The 17,317-nt window shown below is 55.4% G+C and overlaps 1 protein-coding gene across 2 annotated transcripts in view; it reads left to right on the top strand.

The window, feature by feature from the left end:
• PRKCB (protein kinase C beta) overlaps nucleotides 1-16,470 on the top strand; it is a 127,164-nt gene extending 110,694 nt beyond the window's left edge. Inside the window, exons 16-17 of one of the 2 annotated variants that reach the window (XM_086473208.1) lie at nucleotides 1,974-2,114; nucleotides 16,069-16,470. In XM_086473208.1, coding sequence (XP_086329334.1) covers nucleotides 1,974-2,114; nucleotides 16,069-16,221 — 294 coding nt within the window. In that variant the 3' untranslated portion in view covers nucleotides 16,222-16,470. Of the gene's footprint in view, nucleotides 1-1,973; nucleotides 2,115-10,852; nucleotides 11,541-16,068 lie in introns of those variants that run through there. The other variant, XM_086473209.1, reaches the window with a different exon arrangement.
• Nucleotides 16,471-17,317: the final 847 nt, after the last annotated feature.

The following is a 17,317-nucleotide window of genomic DNA, read 5'->3' as shown; positions in this document are numbered from 1 at the left end:
CTGTAAGCCTGCGGCGGGGCTCGCTGCCTGCCAGGGCCACCAGCCACGCTGCCGGCAGTGCCCGGTGGCACCGGTCCCCTCTCCTGGCAGGGAGCAGCGGCCCTGGGTCCAGCCCCACCTCTTGTCCGGGCTGCTGCCGCGCTCGGTCAAGAGGCCAAGACACGTAACGTCTCCCACCTTGCCAAGCTGCTTACGCTGGGCTTTGGCTGGTTGGTTTTTTTAATAAAAGGCTGCGTGCTGCAATACCAAGGGAAACTGTATTATTTACCAAAAAAAAGTAAAACATGAGTTAGAAAAAAAATAAATAAAATCCTGTTTTTGTTTTTGCTGGAGCCCACCGGCAGCGGCTCCAGCGTGTCCCCTTGCACGGGGACGGGCTCGGCAAGGCTGATGCTGATGCCGGTCACATCCTTGCCCTGAGGAGAGGCAGCTCTTGCCATCTGGAAAATCACTTGTCCAGCTTGCGAAGCCTGGCGGGCCCGTGCTGTTTGCAGATGGGCTTTCCAGGGGGTGAGGCTGGTTCGAGGAAGCCTCACTCCGTCGGTCTTCCAGCTGCAGGTTGCCTTCGCAGCTGGCTGGCCATGGCTGTAGTGCTGTTTGCTGGCAGAGTGGTTAGCAGCTCCGCTCTTAATTCACATTTGTTGGGGATTTTTTTCTTTTTAAGGTTTTCTTTCTTTTTTTTTTTTTGCAGGCGTTTCCTTGCTTTCAGCTCCCTGTTGTAGCGTTGCTTTTAGAGATCAGCTTCCCTGAGCATGCTTGTTTCTGCCGTCAGGGATGGCGGGGCTGACTTGGGTGAAAACACTTACACCTTGGGGCAGAGGAGCTCTGCCTGGACACGGGACCTGGTGGGGGTCCGTGACTCCCCGTGGCACGGCGAGCTGCCTGCCGCCGGGGTGCTTGGGCTGAGGCGTGTGTTGGTGTCAGACGATGCTTGCTTATAAAATCCTTGTCTTTTGGGGGTGAGCCAGTCTCCGCAGAAGGGCAGGGAGGTTCCTCAGCTCTCCGGCTGGAGCGTTAGCACCTCCCGCAGAGCCGCGGGTGCCCTGTCCCTCCCAGGGGCTCACGGCAGGGCAGTGGGAGTCTCTTGCAGACCCACAGCCCTGGGACACAGGGTCAGGCTTGCTGCCGCCTCTGCACGGCTCTGGGACCAGTTTTAGCTGCCCTGCTTTTAATAAAGTAGTCCTTTTGTTGCAGGTGTACTGCTCATATTCTCCGTGCTTATCAACATCTTACAAATCTCTGGAATCTCCATCTGATCTCTGAACACAGCTCGAATAATGCCCCCAGGATATTGATGTTTGTACAGCCGCCCTTAATTCCCACGGCCCGTTTCACTTTCCTTACTGAGCCAGTGAAGAGAAGTTTAGATGATAAACAACACCGATGGGCTGAGTACGCCTCTTGTCTGGGCTGCCGTGGCTCCAGAGAAGCGGGGGCTCTGCTTCTAGGGCTAACAAAAGTTTTCAAGGGCAGATGGTTCCTCTTAAACGGGCGGTGGCCTTTAAAATTAATTGTGCAGATGCTGAGAAGTTTGCTACCAAGCAAAGGGACCGCTAAGCAGCTTTGCATGTGTGCTGCTCCCCCCGTTGCAGGAGGTTGCTGAGGCTGCAGCGGTGCGGGCAGCTCTACCAGCGCCCTGACGTTATTTCTTGGTGAACCAATTTCATTCTCAGAGGAAAAGGGGATGTGCTCATCCCACCCAGTGCTCATGTACCTGCTCAGTCTGCTGCGTAAGCCATTGTCACCCTTCCCTCTCCCTGGAGCTGCTCTGCCTTCTCCCTCTGTCCTCTGCTTCAAGCACCAAAAGCAGGCAGAGGAGGCGGGAGCCTGATCCGGGGGTCCGGACCCCGATGCGGGACGTCCCGGGGCAGCGGCCGCGTGGTGCGGGCACCCGGGGGACTTCTCAAAGTGGACATTTTGGGAAGCAGTTGGCTACTCTGTGGGTGACTGTTTCTTCTCTTCCTCTCCCCAAGCTGATGACCAAGCACCCTGCCAAGCGACTGGGATGTGGCCCAGAAGGGGAGCGGGACATCAAGGAGCACGCGTTCTTCCGCTACATCGACTGGGATAAGCTGGAGCGCAAGGAGATCCAGCCTCCCTTCAAGCCAAAGGCTGTAAGTGTGGCTGCGTTAAGCGCGTTCCTCCCCTCCCGCTCTCCCGCACGCCGGCGCTCTCCTGCACGGTCTCTCCTGCTCGTGCTCGCGGGCGCACACGTGCCGGCAGCCGCGCCAGCGCTGCCCGTCCTGCCCGCAGCGTGGAGGGGCCGTTCCTCTGCTTAGAAGATCGCGTCTCCTCAGGTTTGGTGCGTGTCAAAACACTGCGACAGGATGACCATGGGACGCCTCATCTCGCTCTGGCTTGCAGGGGTAGAAACACCACGAGCGTGGCTCGTGGATTTGATTGCGTTGCAGCGCTGTCTGTTCGTCAGCCCAGGGGCCAGTCTTTCTGCTGGTTTTTTTTTCCCTCCTTTCTTCTTAAGCTGAACAGGTCCCTCTCTCTTTAATCTAAACTTTATTCCAACCTCTAGCTCGGCACCGTAGTCGGCCTGAGTTGGCAGTGGAGCTGTATTTCACTCAACAGTTTCTCTCCAAGGTAAAGCGGCGGAAGGCTGGAGCCTGGCTTGTGTGTGCAGGCGCTGCCGTGGGTGGAGAGGAGCTCTGCAGTGAGGAGAACCTGGCTGCTTGCTCTCGCCTCTGCCTGGCTTTGAGATGGGTTCTGCTAGTGAGGGAGATGCTGTGTGCGCTGGGAGCGCGAGGCTGGAGGGGGAGATAAGCTGCCGGCAGCGAAATGGAGGTGGAGGCACGAGTAATCTGAAAGCTGTTTGTCAAGAAAGACAAGGCTGCTTGACTGCTCCTTGGTCCAGCCGTCTTCGCGGTGACCTCTGTCCGTGCGACGCCTGCGCCGGCGCAGGGGTGCAGCCTGAGCCACAGCGCGGGTTTCGTCGCCTGCTGCCTGCGGGGTTCGCGCTGCAGCAGCGTGACGGCACGAGCCTGCGAGCTGCGGTGCTCCGGCTTCTCGGTGTCACCCCGAGCCCGTCTGTCTGCTGCACCTCTCTGCCCTTCCCAAGAGAGGATGCACGGGCAGCAGTGACCACGTAGATTTGGGGACAGGGACGTCTCTCCCTGGATTTCTGTGTTTCTCTTTGCCACTGCTGGGACTGGCAGGGTCACAGCTATGCCTGAGTCTCTCCACGGTGGTCCAGGTCCTTAAGGAGTGGGCTTGTTCATATGCTTCCACCTCCTGCCTGCCTGTTAGCTGCTGTGCCCTAGTTGGGTACTGGTGTTCTGGGGTTTTACAGAAAACTGTGAATCCAAAGTTAAATCTGATTTACATGGCTGATACTTACGCCCGGTGATCGAGGTGGGGATGTTGCACGCTCTCTTAATCCGTCATCCTGGATCACAACTCGGAGTCCAGAGATGCTCCATGAGTTTAACTGAGCCTTCCCCGCCCTTAACAGCCTTGGACACATCTGCTTTACCCCTGCTTTACAGGAAACCCCTCTGGTGCTTGGAAAAACTCTGCTTTCAGGAAAAACATGGAGCGGGCGTCCATTTGGTGTAGGGTGCTCGTCTCCTTTAGCTCTCCTCCCTCTAAACACCTCTCTGCTCTAGCAGCCTTTTCCCCTCTACAGCTCCTTGTGGGACTGATCAAATATGAACAAACCACCCCTTAGCTGGGCCTGGCGGGAGCCTCCGCAGCCGCGTCTTCCTCCCGGCAGGATTGATGGGGGAGCGGCTGCCCACCGGGAGCTCTGCTCCTCGCCCCGGCTCTGCCAGCGATGCTCCCCGTGCCCTTGGTGCCGCCTGTTTTCATGTCAGACCGAGGTTTTTGCGAAGTTAACTCCTGTGCAGCGGCGCCTTTGTGGGGAGCGCAACGGGGTGCTGTCCTCAGAGCCTTTCCCTTCCGCGGCCAAGAGCCGCTTCTGTGCGGCGCGGTCCCGGCGTGCCCTCTGCGTCAGCAGAGAGAGGCGTCCCGTGCTCCTTGCCTGCCCCAGCAGTGTGGTGGTGCTGGCACAGAGGTCTGCGCTGCTGCCTGCTTCCCGTTCCCTCGGAAGGAATGGGATCTTCGGGCCGTTAGGAAAGGCGTTGCTGGGAAGGTTGTTACCTTTGATACCGAAGTGTAACGGTGCGGAAGGGCTTGGGGCTGTTTGTACACACCAGGATTTGTTGGCTGAAGGTGGGATCCGACCTTTGTGCAAAGGATGCTGAGGCACGAGGCGGGTGGTCTGTGAGCTCCAGCGTGAGGGGGACGCTGCTGCACAGCCGGAGCCCATCGGGAGGGCTGAGCCGGCACCGGGGCTTCAGGGGTCTTATTCTGCAAGAGCCTGTTTCGCCTGAAATCCCTAACTCCTCCTGTTTCCCGCCTCTGTCTTCGTTTGCTAATGAAGCTGTTGCTGCATCCCTGCCCTACGTCTGCCCTTTCTTCCTGAGCCAGGTCCCCAGTGATGCTGGTTGCCTTGGGTTGTGGCATAGCTTTATTTTTTTTTTACAATTTTATGGTTAAAAACAATTGAGGTCTGTCAAAAGTGTTTTCCTACTGGTTTTATATTTTAAAATGTGCAATTTTTTTCCCTGCTTTGAGTGTCTTATTTCTTTAAAAATCCTTTTGACACCAGACCTCGGAAGGGGGAGGGTAAGCTGCCGTCTGTCGCGTCTCACCTAACAGCTGGCGCTGGGGAAAATTTACCGTTTGATAGGACAGGAAGATTAACAGAAAGGTAGGCGCAGTAGATTTAGGATTTAGGCAGGATTAAGACAACTCAGGTACCTGCTGATAGCTGATATTTCGACAGCAGTGCATCCGTGCTGGAAAATGCTGCCCCTTCCGTGCCAGCTGTGAGCGCAGATCAGAGCAGCCCAGAAATGAAAATCCGGGTTTGGGCACCTTCACGACGTGCTTGGGTGGGTGACGAGGAAAGACCTTGCTTCCTGCTTCCGACCTGCAGCCGTGCACGCGGGGCCCGAGCGCTTGCTGGAGCGGGGGGTTGTGCTAGCCTGGCTCTTCGCCTTGGCTTAAGTCGTTCGTCTTTTTTGGGATTTTCCTTTTTTTTTTTTTTTTTTTTTTTTTTTTAAATTTAGCTGCTATAAAGATAAGGTTACAGAGATTGTCTGCAAGCCAAAGGTTCAGACTGCAGGCTGATATGCAGATGTGGGCTCAGTATCTGCCCACAAATGCCCACAGCCTCCCGTTCTTGTGTGGAGCACAAGTCAGGATAGAGAAAGGTCCAAATTGCCTTTAGCATCACGTCAGCAAGTTCTGCTTATCAAAAGGAGTCGTTAATTGATGTTTGCTGATGGCTCACGTCGCGCTGAGCCTCCTCTGGCGTATGCGAGTGCTGTGGCCGGGCGGGTGCAGGAGGTGCCATGGGGAAGGCCCCGATCCGGAGCAGGCAGGGGGGCAGCACCCGTGCCGCCCCCGCACCTCTCCCCGCCGGGGCGGTCCCCGTCCACACCCGCTCTCCGCAGAGCCGCCGTTGTTCCTTAGCTCTTCTGTAGCACCCGCGATTTTTTTGCCGCGTTTCTGTGGTTTTGGAGCAGCTCCGGAGGCGTGAGCGCGGGTGCGAGCGAGGGCTCTCCCGGCCTCCCCGGCAGCTGCTGCCGGGCAGGGCGTCGCATCCCGGGAACCGGCACCGCTTCACACCGAGGGGCAAACGGGCGCTGCACCCCTCTGCCTGGCTGGGGTGTTACGTACCCGGAGCTGAAAACAAAATCCCAAGAGTTCCCGTGTTGCTTTGCGCTTGATTAACCTTTATCACAGAGACGGGAACGAGACAGATCAGGGTCTGGGTTGATCCGGTGAGCAGAAACTCGGCGGTTTTGACGTGGGGCTGTGCTTGGCTGCTCTGTGGTTTGGCTTGTGCATGACAATTCCTTTCGTGGGTCTGCATTTACCCTGGGAAGTGTATTTACACTTGCCTGCTTTCTCGTGTCTCTCGTTGAGATAATTACTGTTTTTGGTATCTAATTACTCCTTTACTTTACATGAAGCCTAGTGATTTGAAAAGTCTCCTCATTTTGAAAGCATTGAAATCACACTGCAGAGCACAGGATTACTCACAACAGGACAGCGGTTTAAAAAATTGCGTCTAATCTAATAATTTTTAATTGCATAAATTAATTTTCCTCTAACTAGTTTGAATTAATTAATATTGAAATGCAATTTCTAAACCTGGCTGTGTAAAAACATCAGTTGTCCTGCATCGGCATTTTTGTAGCCTTCGTTTCAGTCTTTACGAGGTGAGTTCGGGTGTTTGCATAAGTAATTTCCTAATTAGTTGAGCCGTAAGGATTGAGGGGGCCAGCAGCGGGCAGGAGCATGCCGTGGGGAGGCAGCCCAACACGTTAAGGTTAAACATCTCCTCTTGTAATCGAGTCAGGATTTGCTCGGGTAGCCTCAGGGTCCTGTAAAGACTTTCTCTGAGATTCCCCTCGGATTATTCAGCCAATATTATCAGTCTGTCGGGCAGAAACGGCTTTGTTCATAGGAGAGAGATGAAAGCCAGGGTCCCGTGTCAGAAAGCCCTCGCCGTGAATGCTCCCAGCCTTTGCGTGGAGCGAGGGTGAATGTCTGCTGCAGCATCCTGAGCTGGGCTCTGGGCTCGTTAGCTGGACACTTACGAACAAAAAGCACCATCGTTCCCCCTGGCCAGCGCCAAGGGGCCCTTGGTGTGGCCCCGGCTTCATGCCGCGACCCAAATTCCCCCAAACACAATGCGTCTGCTTCCAAAGGTGTCCGGGAGCCCTGATCCTCCCTCGGGAGGCCAGAAGCCAGGTTTCTAACGCGGAGCAGCACCAGGGAGGTCAGACTTGCCCCAGAGATGTCTGCAAGCCCAGTGGGATCGTGGCTGTATCACTGGTTTGGTCCAAAAACCTGGGAAATCGAGGGTGCGTTCAGCCCACCGCTTCTCCTCGGCGCTGGGAGCGAGGGCTTCGTCGCAGCAGAACAGTCGTCCTCGCCTTGTTATCAGCTTTGACTGCATCTCGGGGATCAATGGAAAATATTTTATTATGCCTTTTTTGTCTATTTGAAATCAAGCTAGAGACTGATCAAATAAAAAGACCATCTTCTAAGCTGACAGTTTTATTTCTGCAACTCGGGGAAAAAAAAAGTCATTCTGTGCTGGCTATAAATATTAGACAGGAGACATTGGGGATTTATGTAAGATAAATTCCCACCCTCCCCCTTTCTCCATTCAGGATGGAGTGATGCCTGTAAATTAATATAGTACGAAAATGAGGCAGATTTTTCACAACATGGCTTTAGATAAATGTAAAAATCCGTACAGTCTGTCTCCCGTCATTTAACGAGGGACTGAGTTTCGGAAGCTTTAAGATGGGGCTCCTGCAGATAGCAGCCGTTTGCCACCGGAGCAGCGTGGATCCTTCTTGCTCTCTCTCACCGTTGGACCTTGGGTTTGGGCTTGGACCTGGCTCCTATAAATCCACAGACAATTTCCAGCCTTAAAGTATATATTTTATCCATGTGAAAGTTCCCACAGAGGAGGATATGCTGGTTGGTGTGCTGACCGGGGCAAGTTCTCATGCCTCCGAACAGAAAGTCTGCAAACTTCACAAAGCCGGGCATGAAATCCTGTGGATAGATGCAACTTTGAAATTTTTCCATCCCCACATTCTTGCCTTACTGCATTGTGAGGAGAATTGTTCCTTCCCAATATGCGTGTTAAAAATACATTTGTATTTTTTGTCCCAATTTCACATTTCGCAAGGATTAGTTTTTAAATCTTTAATGGGGTTGCTCTTGCTTAATTTTTTTTTTTTTTTCCAAGAGACAGCACAACTCTTTATAGCGAAAAGAAGGCAAGTGCTGTCAGACATTTCACGTGAGCTGCCTTGCCTGTGCCCGCCAAGGTCTCCTGAAGCTAACAGGCAGTGACAGCCGCCCATCCAGGGCGCTGCACGGCTTTCCCTGTAGATTGACAGCACCTGCAGGTGGGTGGTTTATTAGGGATAAACCCTGCCACGTTCTGCCTTCCTGCACCGACAGCCCGAAGCACTGCAGACTTTCCCGGTAACCTTGCTCATAGTTTGTTTTACCCCGGCACGGAGGGGGAAGATTAGTGACAACGTGGCCTCCAAGAGCCCCTGTCTCTGTTCATGACTTTAGCTTCCAGGCTTTGGGGAGCTGGCAACTTCGATTTGGGGAATTTCTTTTCTATTTTGCTGTTAATATGATGGCTTTCAGGAGGGCTCTTGGCTGTTGCTGAGCTGTCAAACCTCTAAAACGTGCTTTTGCAAGATCTAAAGCTGTACTTGATGGTGTGGTCTGCAGCAGCGACCGGCTTTCCCCAAACAAACTGGAGCTGTGACAGCTCCTGTTGAAATTCCTTATGGTGGGAATTGCCAGCTCGTCTGGAGATAACCTTGATGTTCTGGGACGTCTGTGAACCTCGCTGCTGTCCTGCTGCTCTAGAGAGGGAGCACGTGCCAGCCTTGGAGCCCTCGGGCGAGAGGGTGCCTGGTCCCAGGAGCGGTTCCCAGGAGAGGGGCTGGGGTCCTGCTCGCCAGCGGCTCCCGGCCCGGGCACAGCAGCGGGCTGGCAGCAGGCAGGAGCGCGGGTGCAGCTGGAGCAGCCGAGAGGGGAAGGGAACCAGAAGGTGCCTGTTCAGCCACTTCTTCACGTGGTGCAGAGCCTCCCCCTGCCCCGGAGGTGGGCACGTCCCCGGAGGGAGGCGCTCGGAGAGCAGAAGAGATGCAGAGAGCTGCCTCGGGATGGGGTCCGCTCCGTCCAGCCGCCAGGGACTGGCAAGGTGCAAGAACTTGGGCTTTTTGTAGGGGGGAGCTACCGAGCTGGGTGTTGCTGTGCTTGCGTCTTCGTTCTCCATCTCCTTACCGGGCTTCTGGTGTTAATCTGACCTGGGCTTTGTGTTTTCTGGTGCAGGGACCCTTACCCTTTCTTTGGGGAGGTCATTTTCCATTTGAGTCTCTGTGCTTGAAGTCAGGGATTTCCAAAAAGTTGTTCCCGGAGGGCCACGATGTGGGTGGCACTGTGCTGGCACCACGGCCAAGGGCAGCTGGGGCAGGTTCTCCCCCACCAACGCAATGCTCTTCATGGGCTGTCTGAAAAGGCTCGTTTTGGGAAGCCCTCGTCTTCGGTACCCTCCTGGGGAACTGGTTTGTACTGTGTTTGCGTGTTCAGTTTGGAGGGATTTTGTTTGTCTTTGGATTTTATTTTTTTTTTTGCCTAACTTCTCTCCTAGGCTGCAGCCCAGAAGAGGTGCAGCGGGGGGGAAACTGCCGCCGAGGCCTCTGAGTAAGTTTGAGTGTGAAGTTAGAACCCGTGCTGAGCTGATGGTGATGGACGGGGCATTGGGAGCAGAAGCTGGACAAATGCGGACTAGAAATGTGCTGTAGACGTGGCCTTACGAAACACGAGAGGTGCAGGGGTGTGCGAGGATGGGCTCAGAGGCTTCAGCACGGCAGTAACTAGAGTTAAATCAGCTCAAACGTTACCCGTTGAACTTTCTGTAGAGACTTGGGGATAATAAGTGTCTCGCTTGGCGCTGTAAGAACGTGTAGAGGCTGCCAAAGGAACATGCCGTTGGAGGCTGATGGGTGTTCACGTTGTCCTCCCTGAAACCTCCTCTCTGGCAGACGAAGGAACTGGGAAATGTTGAAGTTTACATGTATTTGTCTTTAATATTTCATTATATTTAGTCTGATGTTTATTAAAAATGTAAATCTATTTCCTTAGCAAATGAAAGTTAAATACCAGGAAGAATTGTCCCAGCACTTGAAGCATGTGTTCTCCGTGGGGAGATGGAAGGAAGGGACTGAGGGACCAAGAGGTGCTGGCTTCTGCATCTCTTTGGGGAAAAGAGGGCCAGGAGAGCGTCGGTCGCGTGGTGGCCCCGACAGAGGGGAGCTCGCCGGCTGTCAGAGCGAGGCCGCTAGACGCGGCCCGCGCACGGCACGCGGTAACTGAGCGCAGCTTGCGGCTGCTGCGGTGGCCCGCTGCTGGTGGCTGGTGCTCTTGTTATCGTGTTGAATCGTGACTTGCAGCGCGGGCAGTTGCAGGCCCCTCGTTTTGATTGCTAAGAGAATTAAAGAAGGCGTTTGGCGCGTCTGCCTGCTCCCGACCTCCCCCTTCTGCTGTGGAGACTGCGGCGGGTCCTCAGCTGCTGTGGAGGAGCGAGGGGTGCTGACTGATCCCCCCCGCGGGTCTGGTGCTTTCCAGGCCCCGTGTTTTCCTGCCCCGCGGTGCTGTGCCAGCCAGGGCGGTGGTCGCCCGGGCTCCAGAGCTTTTGGGTTCTTGTCTCGTCTGGCTTTGCTGGCTGCGGAGAGCTCGACGGGCACGGTGGGGAGGGACGGGGCAGCCCTGGAGATTCCCCTGCCCGCCTTTGGCCGGCAGCAGCCTCCAGGAGCTCTGCGGCAGGCAGAAGCCCTCTCCTCGGGCAGGGGCAGGGGCGAGGAGGAGCCTCTAGGCAGTCCAGACGTGTCGGAAACTCCCCACCCGCGGGGAGGGAGGGCTGGCCGAGCGGGCGAAGCCGCTGGGGACTTTGAGAAGCCGCTGCCGTGTGCGCGGCGTGGGCAGAGAGGAGGCAGGGCGCTGGGCGCGGGCAGGGGGCGGCAGCCAGGAATGGCGCTCCCGTCTCCGTCCTCTCCTGCGGTGGCTGGCCGGGGCGCAGCCGGAGGGGTTTGCCGGGCCCTGGCTGTGCCGTGAGGTAGCGTTGCCTCGCGCCTAACGGAGCTCGTCCGCCTTTTGCGCCTCTTCCTGCTCTGCCGTTGCCGCGCCGAGGCGGGCGGCGGCGCGAGGCTGGGCGGGTGGCTGCAGCCGCATCCCCCACGCTTCTTTCTCCACCCACGTACGTTCTTTTCTTCCCCTCTCATAGTGTGGACGCAATGCTGAAAACTTCGACCGGTTTTTCACTCGCCATCCACCCGTCTTAACACCTCCTGACCAGGAAGTCATCAGGAACATTGACCAGTCAGAATTCGAAGGATTTTCCTTTTTTAACTCTGAGTTTTTTAAACCTGAAGCCAAGAGCTAAGCAGCTGTGTAGATCTCATTCCCGCATCTCTATCACCCGGTCCCAACTGCTGTCATGGTGACATTTTCCATTGCAAAACTTGCATTCATGGTTTTTCTTTAGTGCTGCTACTAGAGTGACCATATTTCAAAGCCAGAAGTGTCTTCCCATGATTTGGGGCACCCCTGAAGGGTGGGTGATGGGCAGTGAGCACTGCAAATGTGCTTTGGCGGCATTTTGTTTGTAGAGGATGAAAACAGTTCATTGGCTGACGGCGGTAAAACGGAGAGGTGTGAGCTGTGACAATTAGGAGAAATCTCTTCAGTATGTGCTTTGATCCCTGCTCTTCCCTTTTTCTGGTCTTTTAATATAATCATGAAAATTTAATATTTAGCCTCCTTAGCCTTAATGGCAAGTAAGTGTTTTTTAAGGCAACCTTTCCCCGCTGTGCAGGTGCACCCCAGAGCGCAGCTGCTGCCGGCTGAGCCTCTCGGCTGCTCCCAAAACCGAGCAGTTGCTCCGGAGAGCTGAAATGCCGATTCTGGCTGCTTTCGTAGCGCCGTCCTGCTGCCTGTGGGAGCCCGCGGCGGCCCCCCTTGCTGCCCTGGGCTCGTGCGGGCGCGGCTCGGGGCGGGCGCAGTTCCCTGCGCTGGGTCTTCGGCAGCAGCGGTGAATTATTAGGGAAGCCAGGTCTGCTGGTTGCAAAGATTTCTCCTGATTGTGCAGTTTCTAAGCAGCGTTTTCTACATCCAAAGAAACATACCCAGTTGTAAACGGGGAGTCTGAAAGAGCTGTTGCAGATGCTTTCGAATCCATGGTCACCCTAGTAAATACCACACAACATTGGTTCTCATAGCAAAACTCCTTCTTTGTTTTTTTTTTTTTCAAATGCCAAAGCAGTTGATTGAGTTTGTTACCTGCGCTTTGAATGTGTCAAAAAATGGTATTAACACAAATGGGATGCTATTTAACTCTGAACAGTGTTGTGAATTCTGGTATGAAGCTTGTAAAGAAACTTGTTTCAACTAATAGTCGTACTTTTACAAAATGCCGCTAGATATTTAAATGGCCTAAGTTTTGTTTGTGGCGTCAAAGAGATCGTTTCAGGAAGGGTGAGTTTCTCTTGAAACAATAACAGTCATGCAGGTTCCTTTTATACTGTTCTGCAGATGTTCGTGGGCTGTCACTGTATCGATCTGCTCAAAGTTGTAATGTGCCATTTTTTTTTCCCTCCCCGATACTGATTATAAAATAAAAAGTGAGAAATAATGTCAAAGAAACATGCATGTGTTTGGCAATAATGAATTTCTACAGTTCTGGGCTCAGAGATGCCAGGAGCACCGAGAGTCGGGGCTGCACCGCGCTGAGGGGCTGGAAGCTGCCCCGCTCGCTCGGGGATGCCGGCGCGGCGCAGGCAGCAGCGCAGGCAGCGGCGCAGGCAGCGGCGCAGGCAGCGGCGCAGGCAGCAGCCCACATCACAGCGCAGCCTCCTGCACCGCCGGTGGAGCCACGGCCCGTTCGTCCTCTGCAGCGTTTGTCCCCAAACCGAGGGGCGACCTCCTGGAAGCACCTTCCAAGCGGAGGGGCATCGCCTGCGCGTCCCCTGCACCAGCTCGTGCTGCGCGGCCGGCGACCCTGCTCGCTCGTGCCGCTCGAACGTGGGCAGGGAAAGGAGCTTCTGTCCCCCCGGAGGAAGGATGATGTGGGGCGTCGGGACGGCGCTGCCGAGGCGAGCGGAGCTCTGCTGCTTGGGGATCTCTTTAAATGCCTTGAAGAGAGACAACTGCGGTACCGCTCCGGGTTTCTGGAGACTGCAGAGGCGAGGCTCGGCGAGGCAGCGCGTGTGTCGGTGACTCATCGCCCTGCTCTCGGCGGAGCGGCTGTTAGAAGCAATTGGCAGTTTCAGCTAAGGAGGGATTACAGGTTCCTGTTAACCTCCCTGCTTCTCCCGGGCGCGTGCAGAATTTCCCTCCTGTCTCTGGAAATCCGCTCCTGCCGAATCGCTGCGGTGCTGAACTCTGCAGGATGGTTCGGAAAGGCGCCGAGCGGCGACACCGGCGGGAGCTGCACCCCGACATCCTCCGCCCGTGCAGCCCCGGAGCTCCGCCGCGGGGAAGGGGCTCGACAGTAGCAGCAGCAGCGGTGGCCCAGGAGGGTTCCCGTCCCCTGTGGTCCAGGCACAAAGGCTGTTCTGGGCCAGCCTTGTCCCTGCTCCTTGTCACCTCCCAGAGTCAATTAGCCCTTTGCTGGAGGCATTTTCAGCCTTGAATTTCCTCTGCCTTCCCCTCTCTGTTTACCAGATCCACGTAGCCGTTCCCTACCTGCTCCCAGGCTATTCATCATCTTTGACAGAGACCAAATTGCCACCAATTTCAGACAAAATTCAAGGTAAGAACTCAGCAAACCCCACTTCGCTGCGCTCACAGCCCTGGTGCTGCGCTTTCCTGCCGAGCCCCTGGAGGAGCTGGGGGGGGGAAGCTGCCAGAGGACGCGGTGCAGGTGGAGGTGGGCTGCCCTGAGCCCCCTCCCAGGCTCACCGCAGCCTTTGCCGGAGCTTTCTGCTGCAGAAAAGCAGCAGGAGGTTCTGCTCACCCGAGGGCTCCCAGGCTGAGCCCTCGCCCTCTCTGGTGCCATCAGCAGAGGCCCCTCCGAAGGGCTGGGGACCGCGGCGGCAGTTTGCACCAGCAGCAAACGTGGACGTTTCATTCCCCTTTGCAGCATCCCGCGGCATCCCTGCTGGGGAGAAGCTCCTGGCTCAGTACACGTTGGTTCGGGTGGATGTGGCCTTCAGGAGCCGTTTGGTCGGCTCAGCATCCCTCCGGGAGCTCCTTCCTTCTGCACGTGCCGGGGCTGCAAGAGAGACCCCCCTCTGCGACCGCTTCGAAACCTCTTCGCAGCGAAGGACGGTGCCTCCGCTCCACGCCGGCCCCTCTCGTCCTAGGGGGGTCGCTGCCTTCCATCAAGGTGGGCTGACACTTGCGTTTCAGCTGCTTCACCCTTTGCCTGGCAGAACTCTGCACCTGACGGCGACTCCTTCACCCCGTCTGCCCTTCCCCGCTCCTGCTCTCTGCCCCCAAATCCGCCTCCGCTTCCTTCTCTGTCTTGGGGAGAGGAGCCCTGCAGGGACCGTGCCAGCTCCTGAGTGTGGCTTGTCCGAAAGCGAAGGCAGAGACCCGGCGCCTGCTTGGGGACAGGCTGGGACCCGCGAGCGCTGGCAGGTCGGGATGCCAGTGCCCTGAGCACCGCTGCGGGCTCCGAGTCTCGCTGGCGTGATGGCACGGCCAGGTCCTGGCTCTTCTCCTGGCTTTTCTCTCTTCGGTCCTTGAGCTCCAGCCCTGATTTCCCTCCCACCTCGTCTCCTCTCAGCCACCCTTGGCTCTCTCCGCTCTCCAGTCTTCCCCCTGCAAGGCTGAAGCCGTCCCGACGGGATGTCTCCTGCGGCGAGTGGAGTCTCCGAGCAGCCGTGGAGGTCCTGGTCCCTGGCTGGTGTCGGGGCTCGTCTCCTGCGGCTCGGTCCGGCTGCGGTTGTGATGTGGTGCCCCTGGCCCGGCTGGGCTGGCAGGAGGAGGGCAGGGAGCACCTGGCTCTCGGCTGTATTCTGGCCGTGCTCCTGCTTGAGGCACGGAGGTGCCGATGGCTCTGCCCCAGCATCCCTGGGGCAGAGAGGTGCTGCAGCGAGGACACGACCGATGCACGCCACGATGGAGCAGCAGGGGCGTGAGCATGGTGAGACCCCCCCCCAGTTACCCCTCAGGGCCCTCAGCCACGAGCTGACCAAAATCAGCCGGAGCTGGAAATCTCCCCTCGTAGCAGAGTGCAGGCAAGCTCTGGGCGCTGCGGGGGCCTCGGCTCAGAGGCAGAGTCTGGGAGAAATAATAATTTAAAAAAAGACCGTTTTGCAGGTTTCTGCAAGGCACTGACTTGGTGACAGGGTCCTGCCAGCGTCACATCAGGGGAAGGTCACATCCAGCACGGAGTGAAGGCACAGGGGTCCCTGTGCAGCTTCACAGGTAGCTGGAAACGCTGGGGGAGGCTGGGAACGGCGGCGCTCCCGCCTCCTTTAAGCTCCTACGTAGAGACATGGAGGAAGAGATGGAGAAAGGCTTTTTGTCCCTGCTTGCTTTAGTAACGGGACGAAGCAGAGCAGGTTCCCAGCACGGGGCTGCCTGGCTGCTCCTCCAGGGGGTCCTTCTGTGGGCTTTCTTTACCGATGAAGGGTCCTGGGTGCTTATATAGGATCACGGAGCCATATTCTGTCTTCAGTGCTTCGGTTTCCCGTTCAGCCAAGGCCCCGTGACCTCCCGCAGCCAGCACGTACCTTAACTGGGCGGTGTCTGATACACACAGTTATAAAAATGGCCCAAGCATTCCCCTCGGATGGGCTCTGCAGGTAATCGGTGCTAATCGAGACAATAACTTCCTTTTTTTTTTTTTTTCCTCTTTTGGCTTGGATGTAGCTGCAAGGTTGTTCTTATGAAATTAGGATGATAAGAGGGTGCGTATGTGGAATTTTAATTCTTTGAGGTTTTGAACTACTGTACACTTTCTATATTCAACCCTGGAGCAAATCACATCCTCGAATCAATGAGACGCTGCGTTGATCAGTACCGTGTCATAGCACAGTTTTAAAAAAAAAAAACAAGCTTAAGGCGAAAGGAGCTCTTAGGGCTGATTATTCCGTGCGAATTTTGCCATCGTATCGAGCGCTCGCTTCCATGTCGAGGCATGTTGCTTCCTCCAGGCTCCTTCCTCCTGCGTCTGGCGACTGTTTGCGGTGACGGTTTTGCGCGCGGAGGAGCTGCTCTGTCGCTCTCTTCTCTCGCAGCGGCCGGGAGAGGAGGGACGCTCGCCCTGGGAGCACCGCGGCCCTCCCCGACGCCCCGCGCTCTCGCCGTGTCTGTTTTCTGTCCGGCTGTGTGTTTCGAGGCCTTCAGCCGGGGTTCTTCCCCTCTTGCCCGCGGTGGGGGGTCGCTTCTGTTGCACAGGGGCTGCCGCTGCCCGTCCGGCTGTGTGCTCCTTCACAAACCGGGTGCCCTCTCCCCGTGACCGCGTTTAACTCTGTGCTTTCCGTTTAACAGAAGGACAAGCGAGACACTTCCAACTTCGACAAGGAGTTCACCCGGCAGCCGGTGGAGCTCACGCCCACGGACAAACTCTTCATCATGAACTTGGACCAGAACGAGTTTGCTGGATTCTCCTACACTAACCCCGAGTTTGTCATTAACGTGTAGTCGCGGCGCAGCCCCCGCCCGCCCTCTCCTCGCAGTCCCAGGCTCCAGATCGCCTTGTACATACCGACACTAGTCTTCCGGGATTAGCAGTGCAGACATACATACCCTCATGCGAAACACGCCGACCGCTTGTTTTAGGAGGCCGTCCTATGTCTGTGTCACTTGCTAGCTTGGTTTCCCTAGCTGGAGGTGTTTGGGGTTCGAGTTAACGGTCAGTAACGCTTCTAGGAACTATAGTTGGTGGTGACTCATAGAGTTTTTAAACAGAAATCTACCAAATGGCTACAGTCTTTGTAACTTTTGAAATCGGATGCTGAGATTCCAGTGACCCTAGCTACTCACAAATCGTTTCTGTTGAATGCTAAGCATGGTTGATATCCTAAACCGTTGTGCTGAAGCTTGCGGTGACTGTGAGCTTGTCTTAGAGGAGCCTTTTGTTCAAGACATGGGTACATTTGATCAGTGTGGAAAAGTCTGCTTATAGACATATATTTTTAAACGCATTGTATATACCGTCAGCCTGGCTCACCGGAGCCGCCTTCCTCCCTCACCTCCCCAGCCTGCGCCTCGCCGTCCGGCCGTCCCTGCACTCAGGCACTCAGATTCCCCACGAATTCCATCCCGGTTCTTGTAAATCAGAGCAAATCTTTTTTCTAAGTGAAAGGTGGGATTCTTTTTTTTTTTTTTGCTTAAACATCTGGAACAGTTTGCAGTTTTGATACACTCTGTCAGCGCGCTCATAAATCTTTCTCCTGTTTTTTCACAGGCACTGTCAAAATTTAACAGCTCTGTAAAGGATATTAATATTCTACCACAACAAAACACATTTATATTCTCGGTTTACAATTTACCAACTGAAAATAGGCCCGTGAAAAAAAAGGGCTGTACTGAGGGCTATTTATAAAGGCAACTTTTCTACTTTACACCCTCCGCTATTATCTTAAAGGCTCGAAACCCATGAATTTTACAGGCACCTTGATTTACCTGATTTCAGCCAAAATTCCTGGGGGTTTTATTCTGCAATCCAGGACATTCCGGATCATTTGAAAAAAAAAAAAGTCTGAAACTCTGAAGAGACAATTCCAGCAGCTGTTTG

Source organism: Leptosomus discolor, chromosome 14 (genome assembly GCF_034619465.1).
Source record: "Leptosomus discolor isolate bLepDis1 chromosome 14, bLepDis1.hap2, whole genome shotgun sequence".
Taxonomy (NCBI): Eukaryota; Metazoa; Chordata; class Aves; order Leptosomiformes; family Leptosomidae; genus Leptosomus; species Leptosomus discolor.
Note: the sequence above shows the minus strand (reverse complement) of the source record. Positions and strands in the feature narration are given on the sequence as shown.